This window comes from Trachinotus anak, unplaced genomic scaffold (genome assembly GCF_046630095.1).
Source record: "Trachinotus anak isolate AG129_WGS33_773 ecotype Australia unplaced genomic scaffold, CSIRO_AGI_Tana_v1 ptg000001l, whole genome shotgun sequence".
In the NCBI taxonomy this organism is placed as follows: domain Eukaryota; kingdom Metazoa; phylum Chordata; class Actinopteri; order Carangiformes; family Carangidae; genus Trachinotus; species Trachinotus anak.
In genome coordinates, this window is record NW_027273852.1 from 20,241,050 (window position 1) to 20,261,422 (window position 20,373).

The window sequence follows — 20,373 nt, forward strand, 5'->3', positions numbered from 1 at the left end:
TTTAAATTTTGTTATTCGTACCATTTATCTTTCCAATAGGTATGTTGAGCTATTTATTCTATTTTTATTTTGTTATGCATTGTGTTTATTTTCTATTATGTATATTGAGCTATTTTATCTTATTCTGTTATTCATTGTGTTCATTTTTATATTATGTATATTGAGCTATTTTATTTTATCCATTATTCATTATGTTTATTTCTATATAATGTGTATTGAGGTACTTTATGTTATTTGCGTTTATTTTTATATTATGCATATTAAAAGACATTATTTTATTCTGTTATTCTTTGTGTTCATTTTTATATTATGTATATTGAGCTATTTTATTTTAGCTGTTCTTCATTATGTTTATTTCTATATAATGTGTATTGAGGTACTTTATTTTATTTATTGTGTTTATTTCATATTGAGATACTTATTGTTTTTTTTTTGTATTATGTATATTGCAGTTCTTTGTTATTGTTATTGTATTGTTATTTTATTTATTCTCAAATCAATTGTGTTTATTCTTATATTATTGATATTGAGCTACATTTTATTTTATTTTGTTAATTTTTATTTTCTACCCAGCTGCTGTAACACAGGGAATTTCCCAAATGCCACACAACAAACAAGACAACAATCATTACAAAACAAACAGGCCAAACTTCATTATTTAGTTGCTTGTGTTGTTTTAAATAACTTGACTAAAACAAGAGCAAGATGTACAAATCACTATACATGAATAAAACTGGTGAATATTTTTGGAAATTACAGTTTCAAATTACAGTTTCTTTTTCATTAAACATGGTGAATAGCTACTGCTTAAGTATTTTAAAATAAATATTTAGCATTTATAAGCTCTATATAAACATTTATTTGTGTGCCTGTAAGCACATATATGTAAATGGTTTTTAAACAACTAAAACACCATGACTGGATGTTGCTGTATAAAAAGATAATGAATCACAATACAGTAAAACCCAGTTGTATTTATATATAATTCATACTCAAATCTTCACAAGATGTTTTATTAACAATTTTAAGATGTTTGTATAATGTATACTTTCATAAAAATGAGAGGCATAAAATACTTAGACTTAATACTGAGACATAAAATACTTCTGTACCTATACCATATCTGAATTCAACTAACCAAATAGAGAAAAATTAGGCCCTGTACATGTCATACTCACAGTTCTTAACGGTCATGTGAGCCAGCCCATTCACATGTTACAAGCACTGTTGAAAATGCTTTCTGTAGCCTTTCTAAAGACTGTGAGGTACCCACTGCCTGAAAAAAATGGACATAACCTCAGCATTCTATAGGCTTCAATAGTAAGTTGCTGAGTAAGGGGTTCTCTGAGGGGGGGCCACTGGTTCTTTACGTTTGGTCAGGTATAAAAGGAGAGGGTTAAACCAGGTAGGAAAGCAGTACAGGAGCAAGAGCAACAGCACATCTGCAGCCAACATGAGCAACACCAGCATGAGCATGAGGGGAAAGGTACTTTTAACAGTCTTTGTAATAAACAGAAATTGCTGTTTGTAAATTCAAACGGCTTTTTTTAATTCCTCTAACCAATACAATTCACTTTTTCAGATCATCTTCTACGAGGACAGGAACTTCCAGGGTCGCTCCTATGAGTGCATGAATGACTGCTCCGACATGTCCTCCTACCTGAGCAGGTGTCACTCCTGCAGGGTGGAGAGCGGCTGCTTCATGGTCTACGACCGCACTAACTTCATGGGAAACCAGTATTTCATGAGGAGGGGCGAGTACGCCGACTACATGAGCATGATGGGCATGAGAGACTGCATCAGGTCTTGCCGTATGATTCCCATGGTAAGCATGAAAAACACAGTTACAATATATGTTTAACTCTGGGAAAAGGCTTAATGAGTTCTCTCAAATTAATCATTTTGTGTCTTGTTTTTTTTTTTTAAACAGCACAGAGGCCAGTTCAGGATGAGGATCTACGAGAGGGAGAACTTCGGTGGTCAGATGCATGAGCTGATGGACGACTGTGACAACATCATGGACCGTTACCGTATGTCCGACTGCATGTCCTGCCACGTGATGGACGGCCACTGGCTGATGTACGAGCAGCCCCACTACAGAGGCAGGATGATGTACATGAGGCCCGGAGAGTACAGGAGCTTCAGGGACATGGGCATGAGCGGCATGAGGTGGATGAGCATGAGGCGCATCATGGATTCCTGCTACTAAATGTTCACTAAATGTTCAATGAATGTATCCAGTGCCACTAAATAAAGTAATTGCTGCACTATACTTTGACTTTTGCCAAGCTTATTGCTCAGCTGTCAGTAAATGGGTCATGAAATTCAACATGATTTTTTTTTCTTTATTTTTTTTTTAATGGACAGCAAACAGCTGCTGCTAAAATATTTTTAATTTGATGATAAAGTTTTACTGTTAAACCCAAAAGACAAAGACCTAACACTGATCTGGAAGGATAAATAATATTCATGGTACACTGCTCAAAAAAATTAAAGTAACAGTTTTTTATCAGGGTATGGCATGAATTCAATTGCACTTTTCTGATAATGATTTGGTCAGTCAAGTGGCAGAGGGGGTTGTTAATCAGTTTCAGCTGCATTGGTGTTGATGGAATTATCAACAGGTACACTAGAGGGGCAACAATGAGACAACCCCCAAAACAGGACTGGTTTTTCATGTGGAGGCCATTTCAAGTTTCTCCCTCTTGATCTTTTTGAACTTGTTTTCCACTAGTGTTGGCTTTAGCTAGAATCATTATCACGACTGGGAGCATGAGGCGATTTTTTTAACCCTACAGAAGTTGCACAGATTGTCCAACTCCTCCAGGATGGCACATCCACGCGTGCCGTTGCAAGGAGATTTGATGTGTCTCCCAGCACAATCTCCAGAACATGGAGGAGATTCCAGGAGACAGGCAGTTACTCTAGGAGAGCTGGACAGGGCCGTAGATGGTCCTCAACCCATCAGCAGGACCGATATCTGCTGCTTTGTGTAAGGAGGAACAGGTTGAGCACTGCCCGAGCCCTACAGAATGACCTGCAGCAGGCCACTGGTGTGAATGTTTCTGCCCAAACAGTCAGAAACAGACTTCATGAGGGTGGCCTCAGGGTGCGACGTCCTGTAGCGTGCCCTGCGCTCACTGCCCAGCACCGTGGAGCTCGATTGGCATTTGCCATAGAACCCCAAATTTGGCATGTCCGCCACTGGCACCCTGTGCTTTTCACAGATGAGAGCAGGTTCACCCTGAGCACCTGTGATAGACGTGAAAGGGTCTGGAGAAGCCAAGGAGAACACTATGCTGTCTGCAACATCATTCAGCATGACCGATTCGGTGGTGGGTCAATGATGGTCTGGGGAGGCATATTCATGGAGGGACGCACAGACCTCTACAGGCTAGACAACGGCAGTCTTACTGCCATTAGGTATCGGGATGAAATCCTTGAACCCATGGTCAGACCCTACACTGGTGCTGTAGGTCCTGGGTTCCTCCTGATGCACGACAATGCCCGGCCCCATGTGGCAAGAGTGTGCAAGCAGTATCTGGAGGATGAAGGAATTGATACAATCGAATAGCCCTCACGATCACCTGACCTAAACCTGATAGAACACCTCTGGCACATAATGTTTCGGTCCATCAGACGTCGTCAGGTTGCTCCTCAGACTTTACAGGAGCTCACTGATGCCCTTAGACAGATCTGGGAGGACATCCCACAAGACACCATCCGTCGTCTCATTAGGAGCATGCCGCGATGTTGTCAAGCATGCATACAAGCACGTGGGGGCCACACAAGATATTGAGAAGCATTTTGAGTTGCGGCAAAATGGACTTACCTGCCACATAATTTTTTCACTTTGATTTTTGGGGTGTCTATATATTGAGCCTTCTGTAGGCTGAAAACTTTTATTTCCATCAAAAGATGTGCCATCCTTTTGTTCCTAAGACATTAAACTGTCCATATCAGTATAGATATCCAACATATTATTTTTTCACATTGAAATCTGATGTGTTTTCAAAGTGTTCCTTTAATTTTTTTGAGCAGTGTATTTACAGGCTATGGATGATCAGCTATGAAAAAACATAAGGTACAAAAAATATTATTGAGGTACTCTGTGGTAATTTACAACATGGTGAACTAATCAGCGTGTATTCACTCGGCCTACCGAATCAATACAATCTCAATGTAAAGTCATGATTTATAAAATACATTACTGATCTAACTCGCTGGACAACAGCCGGGCAGGAATGACAAAATTTTACTCCAGCTCCAATCGGAGTAGATGTAAACAAAAGACCCAGGCGAACCTGCTAGTTTTCGCCCCTTCTCCTGCTGTAACATCTCTCAGGGCACACATAGAGACGCCTGTCACCTGTACAGCATGGCACTGTTAAACCAGAAAGGCCGTGGCTCTGCTGTTCTCTGGGGTGACAGAGTGAGCTGGAGCCTTGATATAAGTTTTAAAAAGACAAAATCTGATCGAAGCATCTCACACAGAGGCTCCAACACTTTTACAGGAGCAACCACCCAGGGATGAAAGACATGACAGATCTGTTTTATCAGTTTGCACAGCAGCTAGCAGCTCGCTCTCGCTCCACTAAACCTGTTTGACCCCCCTAATTTTGGTTGAAAAGGGGCATTAATGAAAAATTGCGTATCTCTTTACTCGCCAAGAGCTGTCTCCAGCAGTGGAAAGCCACAACACTAGTTGCAAGCTATAGCGTAACTTCAAGCTCTGGAGGAAGCTGCTCTACTTCATCCTCTTATATAGGACTGAGGTCAGACTTGACTCTACACTGACTCATATAGCATCTAGTGTCATAGAGTGGTATTACAAAACAGGAGCTAGCTGGTTAGGTCTTGGTCATGACATCGGCACTGTGGCTCCTTCATACTCTGTTGATATTGTTAGTGTTTGAACATTTTAAACTAAAATTGTGGCCAAATCTTATACAATGCATCTTTAAATGGTGGCTAAACCAGCTTCCCTCTGTGTATTTGGTAGATATGCGTCATGCTCTCAGGCCCATGCAACAACACCATCAGTTTCAAAGCTCGGATGAACATCTACAGCGCTGAAGACACTTTGAAAAAAAACTCATTTCAGAATTGCCATTGTGGTCAACCCATGGTGTAGCTAACAGTAGCCACTAACAGTAAGAAAGCCAGCAAAGCTTTATTTACATAGCACATTTCATTCTAAGTGCAAGCACAATATGCTGCACAAAGCATGAAGCTAGCTATTGTTAGCTGATGTCTGTTATCAGTGCAACACGGTGAGAAAAAGACAAGGAACTTCATTCTCACTTTTGAACTTTTGATCCTGACAGCAATGAAGCATTGTGAATTTAAACTTGGGCGAGAGAAAAACTGAGGGTGTGGAGCCACAGTTGACTAGCCGCTCAGTGTTTAGCTGCAAGCTGTCTGATAAGTGGCACCTCTGCTAATTTGCATTAGTGAAAATGACCAATCTACAGTGTTTGTGGTGTTGGTGCCTTTTGGGAGATTTTTCATGCAAATATCACACAAAGCATATGGCTTGCTGTGCGATTAATTGATAGACAAAACAAAAGGAAGTCTGCGCTCCTGTTTTTTGAGGACCATACATGCCTTGTTAGCTTAGCTCTTATTTCACTAATTTGCAAGCAAATGAGTTAGCCATAGGTTAGCCTTCAAGACACCAGCTGTGCTAACGCTGCTAACAGTAGTGTATTCTTTACACAGTTATTAAACTGTGATGCACCAAAGTCCTAAGTTCCACACACCAGCCCACCTCTTTGTCCTCTTTGTCTGTTTTTCGGTTTAGCTGGCAGTTAGACAAAGTCAGGAACTGTCTGACTACAAAATTGCTGTTTAGAAACCTGGGTGACGTCACAGTGGCTACGTCCTTCTTCATATTAAGTCAGTCCCCGTTCAAATTTGTTCAAGCTTGATTTTTTCAAAAAAGGAACAGCCCTGATGTAAATACGTAGTAGTGTCTCGTAGGCCATTGTTCTAGCTTTAAACATAATTGTTAGCATATGGGCAATGATTAATTGTTAAAAGGGCAGATTGTCAGGACTGTGCCCAATTAGAAAATGTGTGTATGCACACATCAAGGAATCTTAAGATAGGGTTCAAGCACTGCATGATTAAAGCCCCCCTCCAATGAAAATCAAGTTTTTAACCTTAATATATCCTTTTTGCGATTATGTGATACAAGACTGCAGTTCCACCTTGGAACTGCAGTGAACCAAAGTAAGTGTCTAAAAACTAACTAATTATCTGTACAGAGAGAGAGAGTTTGCATTAGCACAACCACTAACGCCACATCAGCCAGTGTCAAGCTAACAAGCTAAAATAAAAGATGCTAACTAGACTCTCCGTTCTGCTAGTCGCCAGTTTAAGTAAACAACAGACTCCTCATCTGAGTCTAGGTCTGATTGAGGCTCAAACATGTGGCCGAGTGTCTCCCATGCTTCCCCTAACACCAACCATCTTGATGCACACAACTCTTTCTCCACTCAACCTAGCACAAGCAACAAAATAAGAATTTGAGAGAGAAAGTAAGCATGGATGTGCCTCCAGCCCCAGAGGGTTTTTTTCCCTTTTCTTTTTATGTGAGGAAACTTGAGGGGGATCTTAAATAGCAACAGAAAGATACCAGTTAGGTTTTTTTTTTTTTTTTCTTCCCCCCCCCACACAATGTTGATTGATTACAGTTGTCAAGAGCTCAATGCACAAAGACAAGAAAAGGGCTTCACTTCTTTATCATTGTATTTATATGAAAGGAATGTGACTAGTACAAAGACCTAACATTTATCTAGAAAGATGAATATTCATGGTATTTACAGATTATGAATGAGATTACAGCTATGAAAAGATGAAATCAAAATTAGGCAATTTATCTTTCAAAGTAAGTGTTACGTCCCTATGTGGCCAGGGGATGTGGGGAGTAACACAAATTTAAACCCAGGGAAAAAGGAGAGGAGGTATACCAAAAAAGATAAATTTACAATCACTAACACAAAGAAACATCAACAAAAGGAGGACTTCTTCGGAAGGAAGTGGTCGTTCTGTCTGAAACAGAGATACAAAGAATTAAATTAGTACCAAGACCTATGTTAAACTTAGGTTAACAACTCTATGGAATCGGTACACAACAACTGCTCACAGCTCACACACACATAGCATTCAGGCTGCCGAATAGCCCACTGGCACCGACTAGGTTCCTCCTCAAGCTTTAAATACCCAAGCCACCCGATTAGTAGAGTGAACACTGGTGTGTTCACTTACCATGAGAACGGGGGAAGGGAAAAAAAAAAAAAAGAAGGCAGATACCTGGAACGAGAGGAGGGAAACACACAACCACACCTACACACGGCCCAACAGCCATAACACCCCCCCCCCCCCCATAAGAGTAAACATCCTGTTTGCTAAAACTATAGATGGATCATCACTATATTGGCACCCCACAATACATAGCTAACACATCATGTTGCTACTCACCACCAGATTTCAGGAAGGACAGAGTAACGCAATCCCCTTACCCCCAGGACAGCGCATCAGCCACTACATTGACACTACATTAACACTGATCTCTTTGTGCCGGATCTCGATGTTGAACCCCTGTGCCAGCAGAGCCCAATGCATCAACTGCTGGTTGTGGTTGTACATTTGAGATAGAAAAACCAGACGATTATGGTCAGTGTGTGACGGGGTCAGTTTTACTGTGCATGTTTTGATTATCAAATTTTGTTATATTGCATGTTGTGCTGTTTTGTGTGATTGTTTTGCAGAGATTTATTAGTTTGGATTATATTGAGTTGCATGTAGTGTTCCTTTTTCCGACTGACCCTGAACTGCACACAGACTCACCAGCAGCGGACTTCATTAGCGATGAGCCACAGTTGGTGGCAACTGCATTTTGAAATCCTTTTTATATAGGAAGCGGCCGTAAAGCAGAGGCGGAGAGAGAGAGAGAAACGCAAAAGGACAAAGGACCCGAGCAAGCAGCAGGCAGGAGACGCCACCGCTGCCAGAGAGCCACCTGAAATGCAGTAGTCATGTCGGTTCGGCAGGACGACTCCAGCCGGGAAAAGGGCTGATCGAGCGCCAGATCGTGGGACCCAAGGGAACGGAGTACGGACTGCAGGTGGAGAGGACGGTGACTTCCATCACCGGTCAGTGTCGAGGGGAAGCGCCGTGGGCTTGTAGAGGGGTGTTGTCGCGACGCACCCCTCTTTCAGCTAAGTACCCTTTCTATCTCCTTTTAACGGACTAAGGATTTTAAACAAGACTCTTCTCTGGTGTTAGCCCTATTTTATCTGACAACTGATCCCGGGTGTTTTTTCTCTGTCTCCTGTGCATGTGCTCTGGAGTGACTGAGGCCTGTTCCACCCTCCGCCTGTCGCTTCAGCTGGTTGGAGTGTGAGAAGATCCAGAGACTGTGGGATCCTTGGGCGAGACTTCGGGCTGGGTTTTTTTATTTTTTAACAATAAATTTAGTGTATACTGTCGGTTGGATTCCTGGGTTTTAACTCTGCTCAACCCTGATTTTAAATTAAGAACCTGTCCTAGGCTCTCCAACCTAGGTGGCGTTGTTGGTTTTTTAAAATTACTATATCTTTTAATATTTATTATTAAGACTCTCTTTTAGCCTCGCCACAAGTGTATACGATCACCGGAGACGGGCTGGAGCCAACATACACCTCAAAGTGTTAGAGAGCAAGGAGCATGGCCAGCGTCTCCTTCTCGATGGTGGAATAATTTAACTGATGTTGTTTGAACTTGACTGAAGAGTAACACACTGGGTGGTTTATCTCATCTTCACCATCTTGCAGCAGCACTGCACCAGCTCCGGAAGCACTGGCATCCACTTCTAGTTTAAAGAGGAGAGAGAAGTTAGGAGCAGCCAAGACAGGAGCGCTGCAGAGGAGGGACTTAGCAGCATTAAAGGCATGTTGACATTCTTCATCCCACACGAATGGAACGGCCAGACTATAGTACCCCGCTAGGCCCAGAAAACGGCAAAGTTGATGTCGGGTAGTAGGAGCGGGATATGACACTGCAGCAACTTTTGCATCCACTGGACGGACTTGACCATGTCCAACCTGCTTCCCCAGGTAAGTGACAGTAGCTTTACCAAACTCACATTTGGTGAGGTTAAGGGTCAACGAGGCCTCCACCAGCCGCCTGAATAATTCTGCCAGACTAGAAAGATGATCTTCCCAGGTGTTGGAGTACACCACTACATCATCAATATACACATTACACCTGGACGCATCCCCCAACACCAAATGCATCAAGTGCTGAAAAGTAGCCGGTGCATTTTTCATACCAAAGGCCATCACTGTGTACTGTTTATATAAAAAAAAAAAAAAAAAAGGGGGGGGTTAGGTGTTACAAATGCAGAGATGTCAGAAGCTCTGGTGATTAAAGGAACCTGCCAGTACCCCTTTAGCAAATCTAGCTTTGTGATGAATACTGCTGGACCGATGCTGTCAATACAGTCCTCTATTCTGGGCAAAGGAAAAGAGTCTGGTACTGTCTCTGTATTAACCTTACGGAAGTCTGTACAGAAGCGGGGAGTACCATCAGATTTAGGAGCTAGGAGACATGGGGAGCTCCAAGGACTATGACTGGGATTGGCTAAACCGTTTTCTAACAAGTACCCAATCTCTTTTCATTACTTCTTTTTTCTGCTGGACAACGATAGGCATGCTGTTTAATGGGCGTGGCTGAGCCAACATCAATGTCATACTGAACTATATCCTCCTGCTGATGCTTGGGTAGGTAGGACAGTTGTGACTCAATAGTGGACAGAAACTCAGAGTTGGACAACCTACCACACAGCTGACTCTCACAGAGCTCAGTCAGACAATCATCCTCAGGCCAGGATTCAATGCAAACCAAAGAAGCAGGTGCCACACCAGGAGGAGCAGTCTCTGGAGTTTTTTCCTGCTTCCCATGAGCAGCTTCTCTGGAATGGTACGGCTTTAACATGTTAACATGGCACAGGTGTGTCAACAGTGTGGACAACATAGTCAGTTTCATACACTTTGCTGAAAAATGGGCAATGAGGGCAGAGCCAGGTATGGGTAATAAAACCAATACCTGGTCTCCAGGTTGAAAATGGCAGGCCACTGCTTTTCTGTCAGACAGTCTTTTCTTGCCAGCCTGGGAGGAAGAGAGGGCTTCTTTCGCCAGAGTGGAGGCATGATGTAACTGTTCCCTACACTGAGAGACAAAATCCAAAACATTATTCTCTGAAGGAGAATCAGACATGAACCATTCCTTAAGCACCTTCATAGGGCCACACACATTGTGACCAAACACCAGCTCAACTGGGCTAAACCCCAGAGACTCCTGCTTGACATCTCGGATGGCAAAGAGAACAAAAGGTACTCCCTCATCCCAGTCTCTACCTGTATCAGCAGTATTTTCTCAACATTGATTTTAGAGTCTGATGCCAACGCTCTAGTGCACCCTGTGATTCTGGGTGGTATGCACTGGACACTGAGTGAGTGAAACCAAGCGACTGCAAGGTTTTCTGGAAGGTTTTAGAGAGAAAGTTAGTTCCCTGATCAGTTTGTACAACCTTTGGTAGCCCAAAGCTTGTAAAGAACTTGATCAAAGCCCTAATGACTGCTTGTGCACTGATTTTCCACAATGGAATGGCTTCAGGGAACTGGGTGGAAGCACACGATAGTCAAGAGGAACTGGTTACTGGACTTTGTACCGGGCAATGGACCAACACAAGCAACAATGACACATTCAAAAGGCTCACCTACAGCAGGGATAGGTCGCAGAGGAGCTGGCGGCAGTTTTTGATTTAGCTTCCCCACAATCTGGCAGGTGTTGCAGGTTCTACAAAAACGCACTACATCAGCCTTCATACCTGGCCAGAAGAAATGTCTCAGAATACGATTATAGGTTTTAGTGACACCAAGATGACCAGACCATAAGTGCTCATGTGCTAATGCTAACATATGCTGTCGACAATCAGCGGGAACTACTATTTAGTGCACAGTACACCAGTCCTCACCTGCAGCACCCGACGGAGAAACCCACCTACGCATCAGCACACCATCATTCACATGGAATGACTGCCTTCCACCACACTTATGAGCGCCCTCAGCAGCAGTGAAACACTTGACCAAGGATGGATCACCTTTTTGGGCGCTGATAAGTGTCTCACGAGTCAGTGGCAGGGGCACAGGGTCTGCCACACTCTCAGAGGCTACAGGAACATGATTTACTGACTCACCTACAGGGGGCAGCTTTTCTTCAGACAGAACGGAAGAAAAAAAAGAGTCAGACAAATCAACATCCTGAGCTTGCTTTCTGGCTTGGGCTCAGGTCAGAACACAAGCTGTGAACACCTCTGGATGACAGTGGGCTACATCATTATGGGCAGACTCGGAAATAGGGACACTAACAACTTCAGGCGTGGGGTATATTTTACCTCCAGCTATGTCATTCCCCATTATGAAATCAACACCTTCAACAGGAAAACATGGGCAAACAGCTACTGGAAATATACCAGTGACAAGGTCAGTCTCTGCATGCACACGGTGGAGAGGCACAGGCACAAAACTCATCCCGATACCTCTGACCACAGGGCTTACATCACAGGCAGACTTCACGCTCAAGGGCAGGATGCTGGAAAGGATAAAAGACTGAGCCCCCAGTGTCACGCAATACAGTGACCGGGCACCGTCCTCTGGCTTACCTGTGAGAGACACATAGCCAGAAGAAATAAGAGGTTTAAACCATTCATCTGGTGCCTTAAGATCAGTGGTCCGACCATAGGAAGGCTGTTTTAATTAACCCAACCCCTTCTGGCAGCCGCTTGCTGCTTGTGTTTCAAAGTAGACAGTCAGCCACTAAATGACCAGGCCAACGTCTTTCAGCCTTTACACCAGACGTGGGTGAGGAGGCACAAGAGACATCACCAGGTCGCTGAGAAGAATCACAGGTAGTAGAATCGTGTTTGGTAAATACAGCTTTGTGTGTAAGGGCAAATTCATCAGCCAGAGAGGCCGCCTGCTGCAGGGTGGTTACCTTCTGCTCATTTAAATAAACCACAGTGCGCTCAGGTACACAGCTCTTGAACTCAAGCAGCATTAGCTCACGCACAGAAGCAAGATCAGCCTTACACGCTGAACACCAGCGGTCAAACAGTAGCTCTTTCTCCCTAGCAAAGTCAGCAAATGTCTAGCCTGACGTTTTCCTGAGGCTCCGAAAACGCTGCCTATAAGCTTCGGGCACTAACTCATACACCCTTCAGATAGCACCTTTCACATTATTGTACACAAGGCTGTCTTCTACAGAAAGAGAAGAACACGCTTCCTGAGCCTTACCAGATAACTTACACTGTAAGAGTATTGCCCAAACATCTTTTGGCCAGTGTAAAGCATTAGCAATGCGCTCAAATGCACTAATATATGATTCCACCTCAGATTCACGAAAAACAGGTACCAGGGAAATATGTCTACTCACGTCAAAGGTGGTAGCTGAATCTGGGACAGATTGAGCACTAACAGGAGAGCCAGTCTTGGCCGTGCCCTTCAGTAGCTCTAACTCGCACATCCTGATCGTAGTTTCCGCCTCCAACCTTTTCAACTCCAACTCCCTCCTGAGCTGGAACTCACACTCCTCCCTCTCTTTCTCCATGTTCAGACGAGCAATCCACAGTTTCATCCGGTCCCCTAACCTGGAGCCAGGAGACGACTCATCAGAGTCTGGATTGAACCGTGGCAATGTGACCAGCTTTTTCCCTGAACCAGTCTCCTGCACATCGGGAGTAACAACAATACGTTGCGGTTCTGTAGCTTCCCCCACTGGGGAATCAGATCGGCCGGCACCTGAAAATACTGCAGCCATACCCTCGACACCTGTGCCAAGATTTTCAACATCTGACAGCAAAAATCAAAACGCCTTTTCTAGTTAAATCGTTTAAAAGTACAGATTTTAGGTCACTTTTATGGAGAGAAGTCGAGACAGGAATGCCATAGAAGTCAGCAACAACCAACAGATCAGCCTTCCTACAATGGTCAAGCTGGCTCCAAGTAGGATTAGCCACAAACTCATCCAGAACAAACGCCATACTTATCTTGAAGTGAAAAATAGGCTACCATACACACGGATGCCGCCACAGGGTCCACCAGGTCAAACAAACAAAACTAGGCTAGGCTAACACAATAGCCTGACTACAAAAACTCGCCATACACACCACACAACTACCAGCGGTTGACACAATGATCTTGATGCCACACACAAAATGCCCAGCCTTAGAAAAACAAACTTCACCAGACCCTGCCTAACCCAAACTTTACCTACATATCTTCTGAGGCGTACCGGGCCCGAGGCGACTTGAAAGGCGAAAACTTCAGCGGCCGAAACCCTGAAATGCCTACCCCCACCAGGGAACTGGATCCCCGCCCAGGATTACCTCGAAAATAAAAAAATTAAAATAAAAAAAAAAGGGAAAAATAATAAACGAGGGTCCGAAGGAAAGGCTGATATCACCCAGCTGGACACTCACCTGTCTAACTGAGGAAGTTGTCAACGTTAGGTAAGGCCAGAGAATAGACACCCAAATATCAAGACTCACCGCAACAGCCACCGGAGATAAAATATAAAGACTCCAACTTAACAATAATATTAAATCAGGCTTACCAACCTTCCCTTTTCAGATCCTGGATGAGCTCCCAATTATGTTACATCCCTATGTGGGCAGGAGATGTGGGGAGTAACACAAATTTAAACCCAAGGAAAAGGAGGGGAGGAAAGAGGAGGTATACAAAAAAAGAGAATTTAAATTAGTACCAAGACCTATGTTAACAACTCTACCGAATCAGCTCGCTCGCTCGCACGCACGCACGCACGCACGCACACGCACACGCACACACACACACACACACACACACAGCACTCAAGCTGCCGAATGGCCCACTGGTACCAACTAGGTTCCTCCTCAAGCTTTTAATACCCAAGCCACCTGATTAGTCAAGTGAACACCTACACACGGCCCAACAGCCATAACAGTAAGGTAAAAAACATATTGTGTACTTGCATTTAACTTCTTTAGTGTGAGGTATTATCACACTGTAAAAATGAACTTAGTTGTCAAGGAAAGCTGTGGCAGTGTAGAATTACAACACAAATCCTGAATGAACACTTAGCAAACACAAAGTACTGCCCCTGTCATGGTGATGGTTTGCCGATGGTGCTGATAAATGGCAGTCATTTTTTTTATAATTTAAGTAATGGCTAAAGCAGCTTTCCTCTTTCTATTTGGTGGGAATGCGTCACATTCTCAGGCCCATTAAACAACAGTTTTAAAGCTTGAATGAACATCTAGAGCGTTGAAGCCACTTTGGAAAAAAATATTTTTTATTATTTCATTAGTGCCATTGTGGTCAACCCATGATGTATTTACACAAAAAGAATGTGACTGATAAATCGATCGTAAACTGAAAAACAAATTTACCTGTTACCTTTATCATGTTTTTTATATATATATATATATATATATATATATATATATATATATATATATATATATAAAACATGATGTAAATACATCATGGGTTGACCACAATGTACATGGGATCAAGAGACACTTTGCAAATACACAAAACAAGCAAATACAAAGATGCTACAAGTCTTTAAGAACAAATTGTTGCTAAATTAAAATACAAAAAAAAGAATGATGAACAGGCAACTACTAATCACACAGCCAACAACTCCAGTAATATCATAATCATGCAAACACAATGTTAGACCCAAAATAAACATTGTTAGCTTATATTCCAAAACTAAATCATGAATCAAGGCATATTCATACTACTATAATTTTTATTATTTCAGGCCATTCTTTGCCTATTAGTGTATTGTTTTAGACTGTGAATATCTTAGATAAGCTGTTCAATGTTTGCCGTATATTTTAATTTTACAATGATTGAGTCAGATTTTCAGTGTAACTTTAACTGAATTGCCTCTAGCATATCATACGTAATACACTGAAACAGGCTTAACAACTTTAGAATTGAGAAAAATAGGCTTTGTTTTACCTGATCAAAAGGGTAAACATTTCTAAAGTCTTCGAGGGCCCAGTCACATGATTTCACGACACTGTCACACAGGCCTGTAGAGCACTCTATACCATGTTGCTGGGTCAGGGGTTTAAACAATGGGGGCCCACTGACTCTATAGGTTTGGGTGAGGTATAAAAGCAAGGGCTAAACCAAGCAGGACAGCAGTGCAGCAGTAGCAGTACCAACAGCAGCAGCTCACCTACAAGTATGACCACCACTGATATGAGCATGGGCAAGGTAAGCATCTGGATACTTTCAAACACAAATTACAAATGTTTATGCAGAAATTCAAAGATTAAATAATATCCATGCTTTTACTGTCAACTTGAAATATAAAGTAATTTATCCTCTTGTTTTTCAGATCATCTTCTACGAGGACAGGAACTTCCAGGGTCGCTCCTATGAGTGCATGAGCGACTGTGCCGACATGTCCTCCTACCTGAGCAGGTGCCACTCCTGCAGGGTGGAGAGCGGCTGCTTCATGGTCTACGACCGCCCCAACTACATGGGAAACCAGTGGTTCATGAGGAGGGGAGAGTACTCTGACTACATGAGCATGATGGGTTGGAGCGGTGGCATCAGGTCTTGCCGTATGATACCCATGGTAGGTTTAAAGCAGCATCAGTCAGATTCCAGTACAGATGCACAAAACCTGATATTGAGAAATTGATTTGTTTTTATTTTTTCCAAAAAACAGCACAGAGGCCAGTTCAGGATGAGGATCTACGAGAGGGAGAACTTCGGTGGTCAGATGCATGAGCTGATGGACGACTGTGACAACATCATGGACCGTTACCGTATGTCCGACTGCATGTCCTGCCACGTGATGGACGGCCACTGGCTGATGTACGAGCAGCCCCACTACAGAGGCAGGATGATGTACATGAGGCCCGGAGAGTACAGGAGCTTCAGGGACATGGGCATGAGCGGCATGAGGTGGATGAGCATGAGGCGCATCACTGATATGTGCTAGACATTTTCCTTTCAAAATAAAAACTGAAAGATAAACCAAAAGAACTTGTGGCCTTTTTTCTTTTCTTTAATGTTTGCAAAATCTGTGTTTTTATGTAATACATTGAAAAGACTGAGGATTACTAATGAGGATCAAAATTCAGAGTTGTCCAAATTACAGAAAAATTTTTTTTCTTGTGCCATGTATTCCATTTCTTTACACTGGCCTTTTAAAGTGCAGCTACTAGTCTATAAATCACTGAATGCTTTAGGCCCAGGACACACCTATGACTTACTTAAAAATATAAACCAAATAGTACTTTTAGATCCAAGGAATCAGGTCAGTCAGTACAGCCCAAACTAAACACGGTGAAGCAGTATTTATATATTTTTTATACTTATGCAACAAAAAAAAACAACTTAGATCTGTCCTAAAATAACAATTTTTAAATCCAGGTTAAAAACATTTCTCTTTAAACGTGCCTTTGATTGAGCTCTTAATATACTTTTCTATTCCCACAGCACTTTAATACACTAGTTAATAAACACAGTCAATGCCACTTCCACTATGTTTTCATGTCATTATATTTTCTATACTTTGTATTTTCTTTTATATTGTTTACCTTTTAATTACAGTATATTACTGTCTTATTGGATACTATATTATGTAATTTGTATTGTCTAAATTATATTTAATATGATTTTGTGGGAAATGTGCAAAAAAAAAAAACAACATTGAGGAATAAAGAATTAAATACTTAATAAAAAATAAATAAATAAAATAAAATAAAATACACATATATTCTGCAGCAGGAAAAGTCATAAAACATAACCCACCACATTGAAGTACTTATGAATCAGATATGAATTATTACTGTGGCCAATACAATTTTATGCAAATTATAACTAAAATTAGTTTAATCAGATTGAAATCACAGAGACATGGAGACATCATAATAAATCATTTATCTTGTGTAACAGATGATGAAGCTGTTGTAATAAATGCCGATACAGCTGGAATACACTGTATGAACGCTATCTTTATTCTGCATGTATATGTGTGTGTATATATATATATATATACATATATAAATAACTTTTATAGTAGAAGAAATATATGAAATCAACCGTATTTACAACCTCATATGAAGGAGTAGCTGCCAGCCCAGGGTGGCCTCACTCCCAAGTGGACTGAAATCACAGTGAATTTTTTTGTGTGTTATAAATGAGAACACAAGCTTTCCCCAACCTTAAGCAAAAGCTGCGAGTGTCTAAACATAACTATAAAAAAAATAAATAACACTGTAATGTACCCTGCACATTGAGAAATGAGACCAGAGGTTTACCACATGTTAAAAAATGACGCCAAGAAGTCCTGACCAAGCATCCACATGTGCCGACCATTAAATTTAATGATTGTGTAGAAAATGTGGAAAAAAAATATCAGACTCAGTACACTGTAAAAACACACCACACAACACTGAGGAGTAAAGAATGAAATACTTTAATACTTAATAATTTTATGAATAAAAAATAAATAAATAAAATAAAATAAACTACATATATATTCTGCAGCAAGTAAAGTCATAAAACATAACACACCACAAGTACTTTTGCAGACTATGAATAGGCCTGCACCATTTTGACTGATATACTGTACTACTCAGTGTTCACTTTTTTCCGTTTTCAAGTCACATTGAGTTAAAAATGATTTTTTTAAGTCAGACCTGGACAAGAACACATCGTGAAACAGGTTAGTATAAACAATAAGATGCATAAACATGTCTAATACATTTAGACATGTATGTAGTTGTAGTACTGTAGCACTGCCTTCACTGACAACGATTATAGTCCATACTACAGTCAAATTATTCCACATGTAATGTAAAGTATACTGGATTACTCAGCAAAGTGTAAGGAACTTCAAACATGCATGTGAAAAGTAACGTCAACCACTGTAGTTATGCAAACAGCTGATAATGTAATCTAGATGTTGTGTGTGTGCCGATGATACAAATACAAAATACAAAAAAGGAAGTTTCACACTACATCTTAAAGATGATTCAGACATGTGTTTCAGTATGTTACTTCTATACCAGAAAGTATCTTGATAATATTCAAAGTAATCAAAAAATTAGAGAACAGGCAGAGTTGCCATTTGATCTAGAATGATAGAGCCTGTGAGAGGACGCATAATAACTCTTTCCCATCAGCATTCACAAACAGAGGGACTAGCATTGTATGCCGCTGACTCATGGCTTCCATACAATAGCGTCATCGATTGTTTGGATGCCGCGTTAGGTATAAAAAAGGCTCAAATCCAGAATAGGATCGCTATAGCATCACTCAATCTATCAGCCACCATGCACGGCAAGGTAAGTTTATTATGGATATTTCAATGTGACTGTTGCTCTTATAATGTTTGCACACATTCAGTTCAGGTCCTTCAATTAAATGTTGTGTTACATGGAGGCATGTTATATATTATAGATGCATAATAAGTATTTATATTAGGGTTGAGATTAGTTAAAATAGAATTAAAATACATCCTGTGTTTTTCAGATCATCTTCTACGAGGACAGGAACTTCCAGGGTCGCTCCTATGAGACCAGCAGCGACTGTGCCGACATGTCCTCCTACCTGAGCAGGTGTCATTCCTGCAGGGTGGAGAGCGGCTGCTTCATGGTCTACGACCGCCCCAACTACATGGGAAACCAGTGGTTCATGAGGAGGGGCGAGTACTCCGACTACCAGCGTATGATGGGTTTCGGTGACTGCATCAGGTCCTGCCGTATGATCCCCATGGTATGACACTAAGAAATCAAGAAACACAAAGCACCACATGTCCCTCAGTTTCCATCACCATGCCTAACCACTATGTATTTCTATTGTTTTCATAACAGCACAAAGGATCCTATAGAATCAGGCTGTACGAGAGGGAGAACTTCGGTGGTCAGATGTATGAGCTGATGGACGACTGTGACAACATCCAGGACCGTTACCACATGTCCGACTGCCAGTCCTGCCATGTGATGGACGGCCACTGGCTGATGTACGAGCAGCCCCACTACAGAGGCAGGATGATGTACCTGAGGCCCGGAGAGTACAGGAGCTTCAGGGACATGGGATACGATGGAATGAGATTCAGCTCCATCAGGCGCATCACCGACTCCTGTTAACTTTACAAATCAATCTGTTTTTTAAAAAATTGAACCTCAGAAATAAAACAATTTCCATATTCAAAATGGCATACACAATTTTTATGTTGAATTCATTGTGTTTGTATATTGTATTATTTTAATGCAAAAATTGAATAGACAATGGAAAAAGTTTGTTGTCTTGAACGAAAGACCAAAATTATAATTTTTCAACCTCATGCTTTCATAAATAAAAAAAATTCATAGAATATATAGGTATGTCAAGTGACATGAGGAGGAAATGCTTTAAAACATTGTTTATATTTAGATAATTATCATTTAGACAATAATCAATAGATGTCATTGTTGCTGCTATTAAAAATAAAAAAAAGATAAAAAATATTAGTGTAGTTTTGAGCTTTGAGTACAAAAAACAGTAGTTAGAGATACAGAATTAATTTTCCTATCAAATATCACATACTGTGCTATAATGAATAAATAATCCAATCCAACGATGCAGGTGCGGTGAAGCTCAGTTTCAGTTAACTGATGCAGGGACGAGTAAATGAGTCAGGGCACAGTTTTCTTTGTTATGTAGCATTTTACCATTTGGCTGATTCAATTGTGAAAGACACAATCCACTGGTGATGTGCAGCACACATTCCAGCCCAACATCAGACACCACATGGACGTGTGGATTTAAATAAGGATTAGTGTTTGAATGCAGGCTGTGTGGTCTCAATCGAAACGGTTCTGCACACATTACATGGATTGGGCTGGATGGCAATATTTAAGAAGCCTCCACAATTAATGCAGTGTTCAATAGCTTCTTACCACTTTTTATTGTTGTTGTTAACATTAGCACATTGAGGAATGCCAATAGTACAATACAATTAGAACTACTCTCCAGTCTGCCCAGGTGCTTATTTATTGCGACTAAAAAAAATTTTAAAAGGCAATGCTGACCTTTGTGTCTCAAATTGTGTACTTAACCAGAACTTCATTTACAAATAAAATCTACATTTTACTTATGCATTCATATTTTTACACCCATCTCCATTCTTGCATCTGCATTGGCCTGATAAGAAATCTCATTACATCAGAATAAAAAATATGGCCCACAGCCATGTGGCACAGACCTGACCCGCCTGATCCTGACTGGTACTGACCCATTTTAATCCCCAGACCCAAACTGAAGCTTGAGG

At 41.4% G+C, this 20,373-nt stretch overlaps 3 protein-coding genes and 1 long non-coding RNA gene across 4 annotated transcripts; 3 read left to right on the plus strand and 1 right to left on the minus strand.

Annotated features, from left to right (window-relative positions):
- Positions 1–1,376: 1,376 nt before the first annotated feature.
- LOC139624318 (gamma-crystallin M3-like) lies at positions 1,377–2,272 on the plus strand. The gene is made up of 3 exons (XM_071483358.1): positions 1,377–1,486; positions 1,583–1,825; positions 1,931–2,272. Exons 1-3 carry the CDS (start codon positions 1,454–1,456, stop codon positions 2,207–2,209), a joined length of 555 nt encoding a protein of 184 aa, XP_071339459.1. The 5' UTR covers positions 1,377–1,453; the 3' UTR covers positions 2,210–2,272.
- A 4,151-nt stretch (positions 2,273–6,423) lies between these two features.
- LOC139624395 (uncharacterized) lies at positions 6,424–14,484 on the minus strand. Its single transcript, XR_011691653.1, has 3 exons — positions 14,002–14,484; positions 7,164–7,350; positions 6,424–7,056 (listed from the first exon to the last, which is right to left on the minus strand). It is a non-coding gene; the product is annotated as an uncharacterized lncRNA (long non-coding RNA).
- A 679-nt stretch (positions 14,485–15,163) lies between these two features.
- Positions 15,164–16,097, plus strand: LOC139624323 (gamma-crystallin M3-like). Its single transcript, XM_071483371.1, has 3 exons — positions 15,164–15,317; positions 15,442–15,684; positions 15,778–16,097. The coding sequence occupies exons 1-3, from the start codon at positions 15,288–15,290 to the stop codon at positions 16,051–16,053; spliced, it is 549 nt and encodes a 182-aa protein (XP_071339472.1). The 5' UTR covers positions 15,164–15,287; the 3' UTR covers positions 16,054–16,097.
- Positions 16,098–18,257: 2,160 nt separating this feature from the next.
- LOC139624310 (gamma-crystallin M3-like) lies at positions 18,258–19,288 on the plus strand. Its single transcript, XM_071483345.1, has 3 exons — positions 18,258–18,406; positions 18,594–18,836; positions 18,935–19,288. Exons 1-3 carry the CDS (start codon positions 18,395–18,397, stop codon positions 19,208–19,210), a joined length of 531 nt encoding a protein of 176 aa, XP_071339446.1. The 5' UTR covers positions 18,258–18,394; the 3' UTR covers positions 19,211–19,288.
- The last annotated feature ends 1,085 nt before the right edge of the window (positions 19,289–20,373 follow it).

Excerpts from the sequence above, each read along its gene's own strand:
- LOC139624318 (XM_071483358.1), top strand. The coding sequence starts at position 1,454 with ATGAGCAACACCAGCATGAGCATGAGGGGAAAG. Across the intron at positions 1,487-1,582 it reads GCATGAGCATGAGGGGAAAG|ATCATCTTCTACGAGGACAG; the intron begins GTACTTTTAACA and ends TCACTTTTTCAG. Across the intron at positions 1,826-1,930 it reads CTTGCCGTATGATTCCCATG|CACAGAGGCCAGTTCAGGAT; the intron begins GTAAGCATGAAA and ends TTTTTTAAACAG.
- LOC139624323 (XM_071483371.1), top strand. The coding sequence starts at position 15,288 with ATGACCACCACTGATATGAGCATGGGCAAG. Across the intron at positions 15,318-15,441 it reads CTGATATGAGCATGGGCAAG|ATCATCTTCTACGAGGACAG; the intron begins GTAAGCATCTGG and ends CTTGTTTTTCAG. Across the intron at positions 15,685-15,777 it reads CTTGCCGTATGATACCCATG|CACAGAGGCCAGTTCAGGAT; the intron begins GTAGGTTTAAAG and ends TCCAAAAAACAG.
- LOC139624310 (XM_071483345.1), top strand. Across the intron at positions 18,837-18,934 it reads CCTGCCGTATGATCCCCATG|CACAAAGGATCCTATAGAAT; the intron begins GTATGACACTAA and ends TTTTCATAACAG.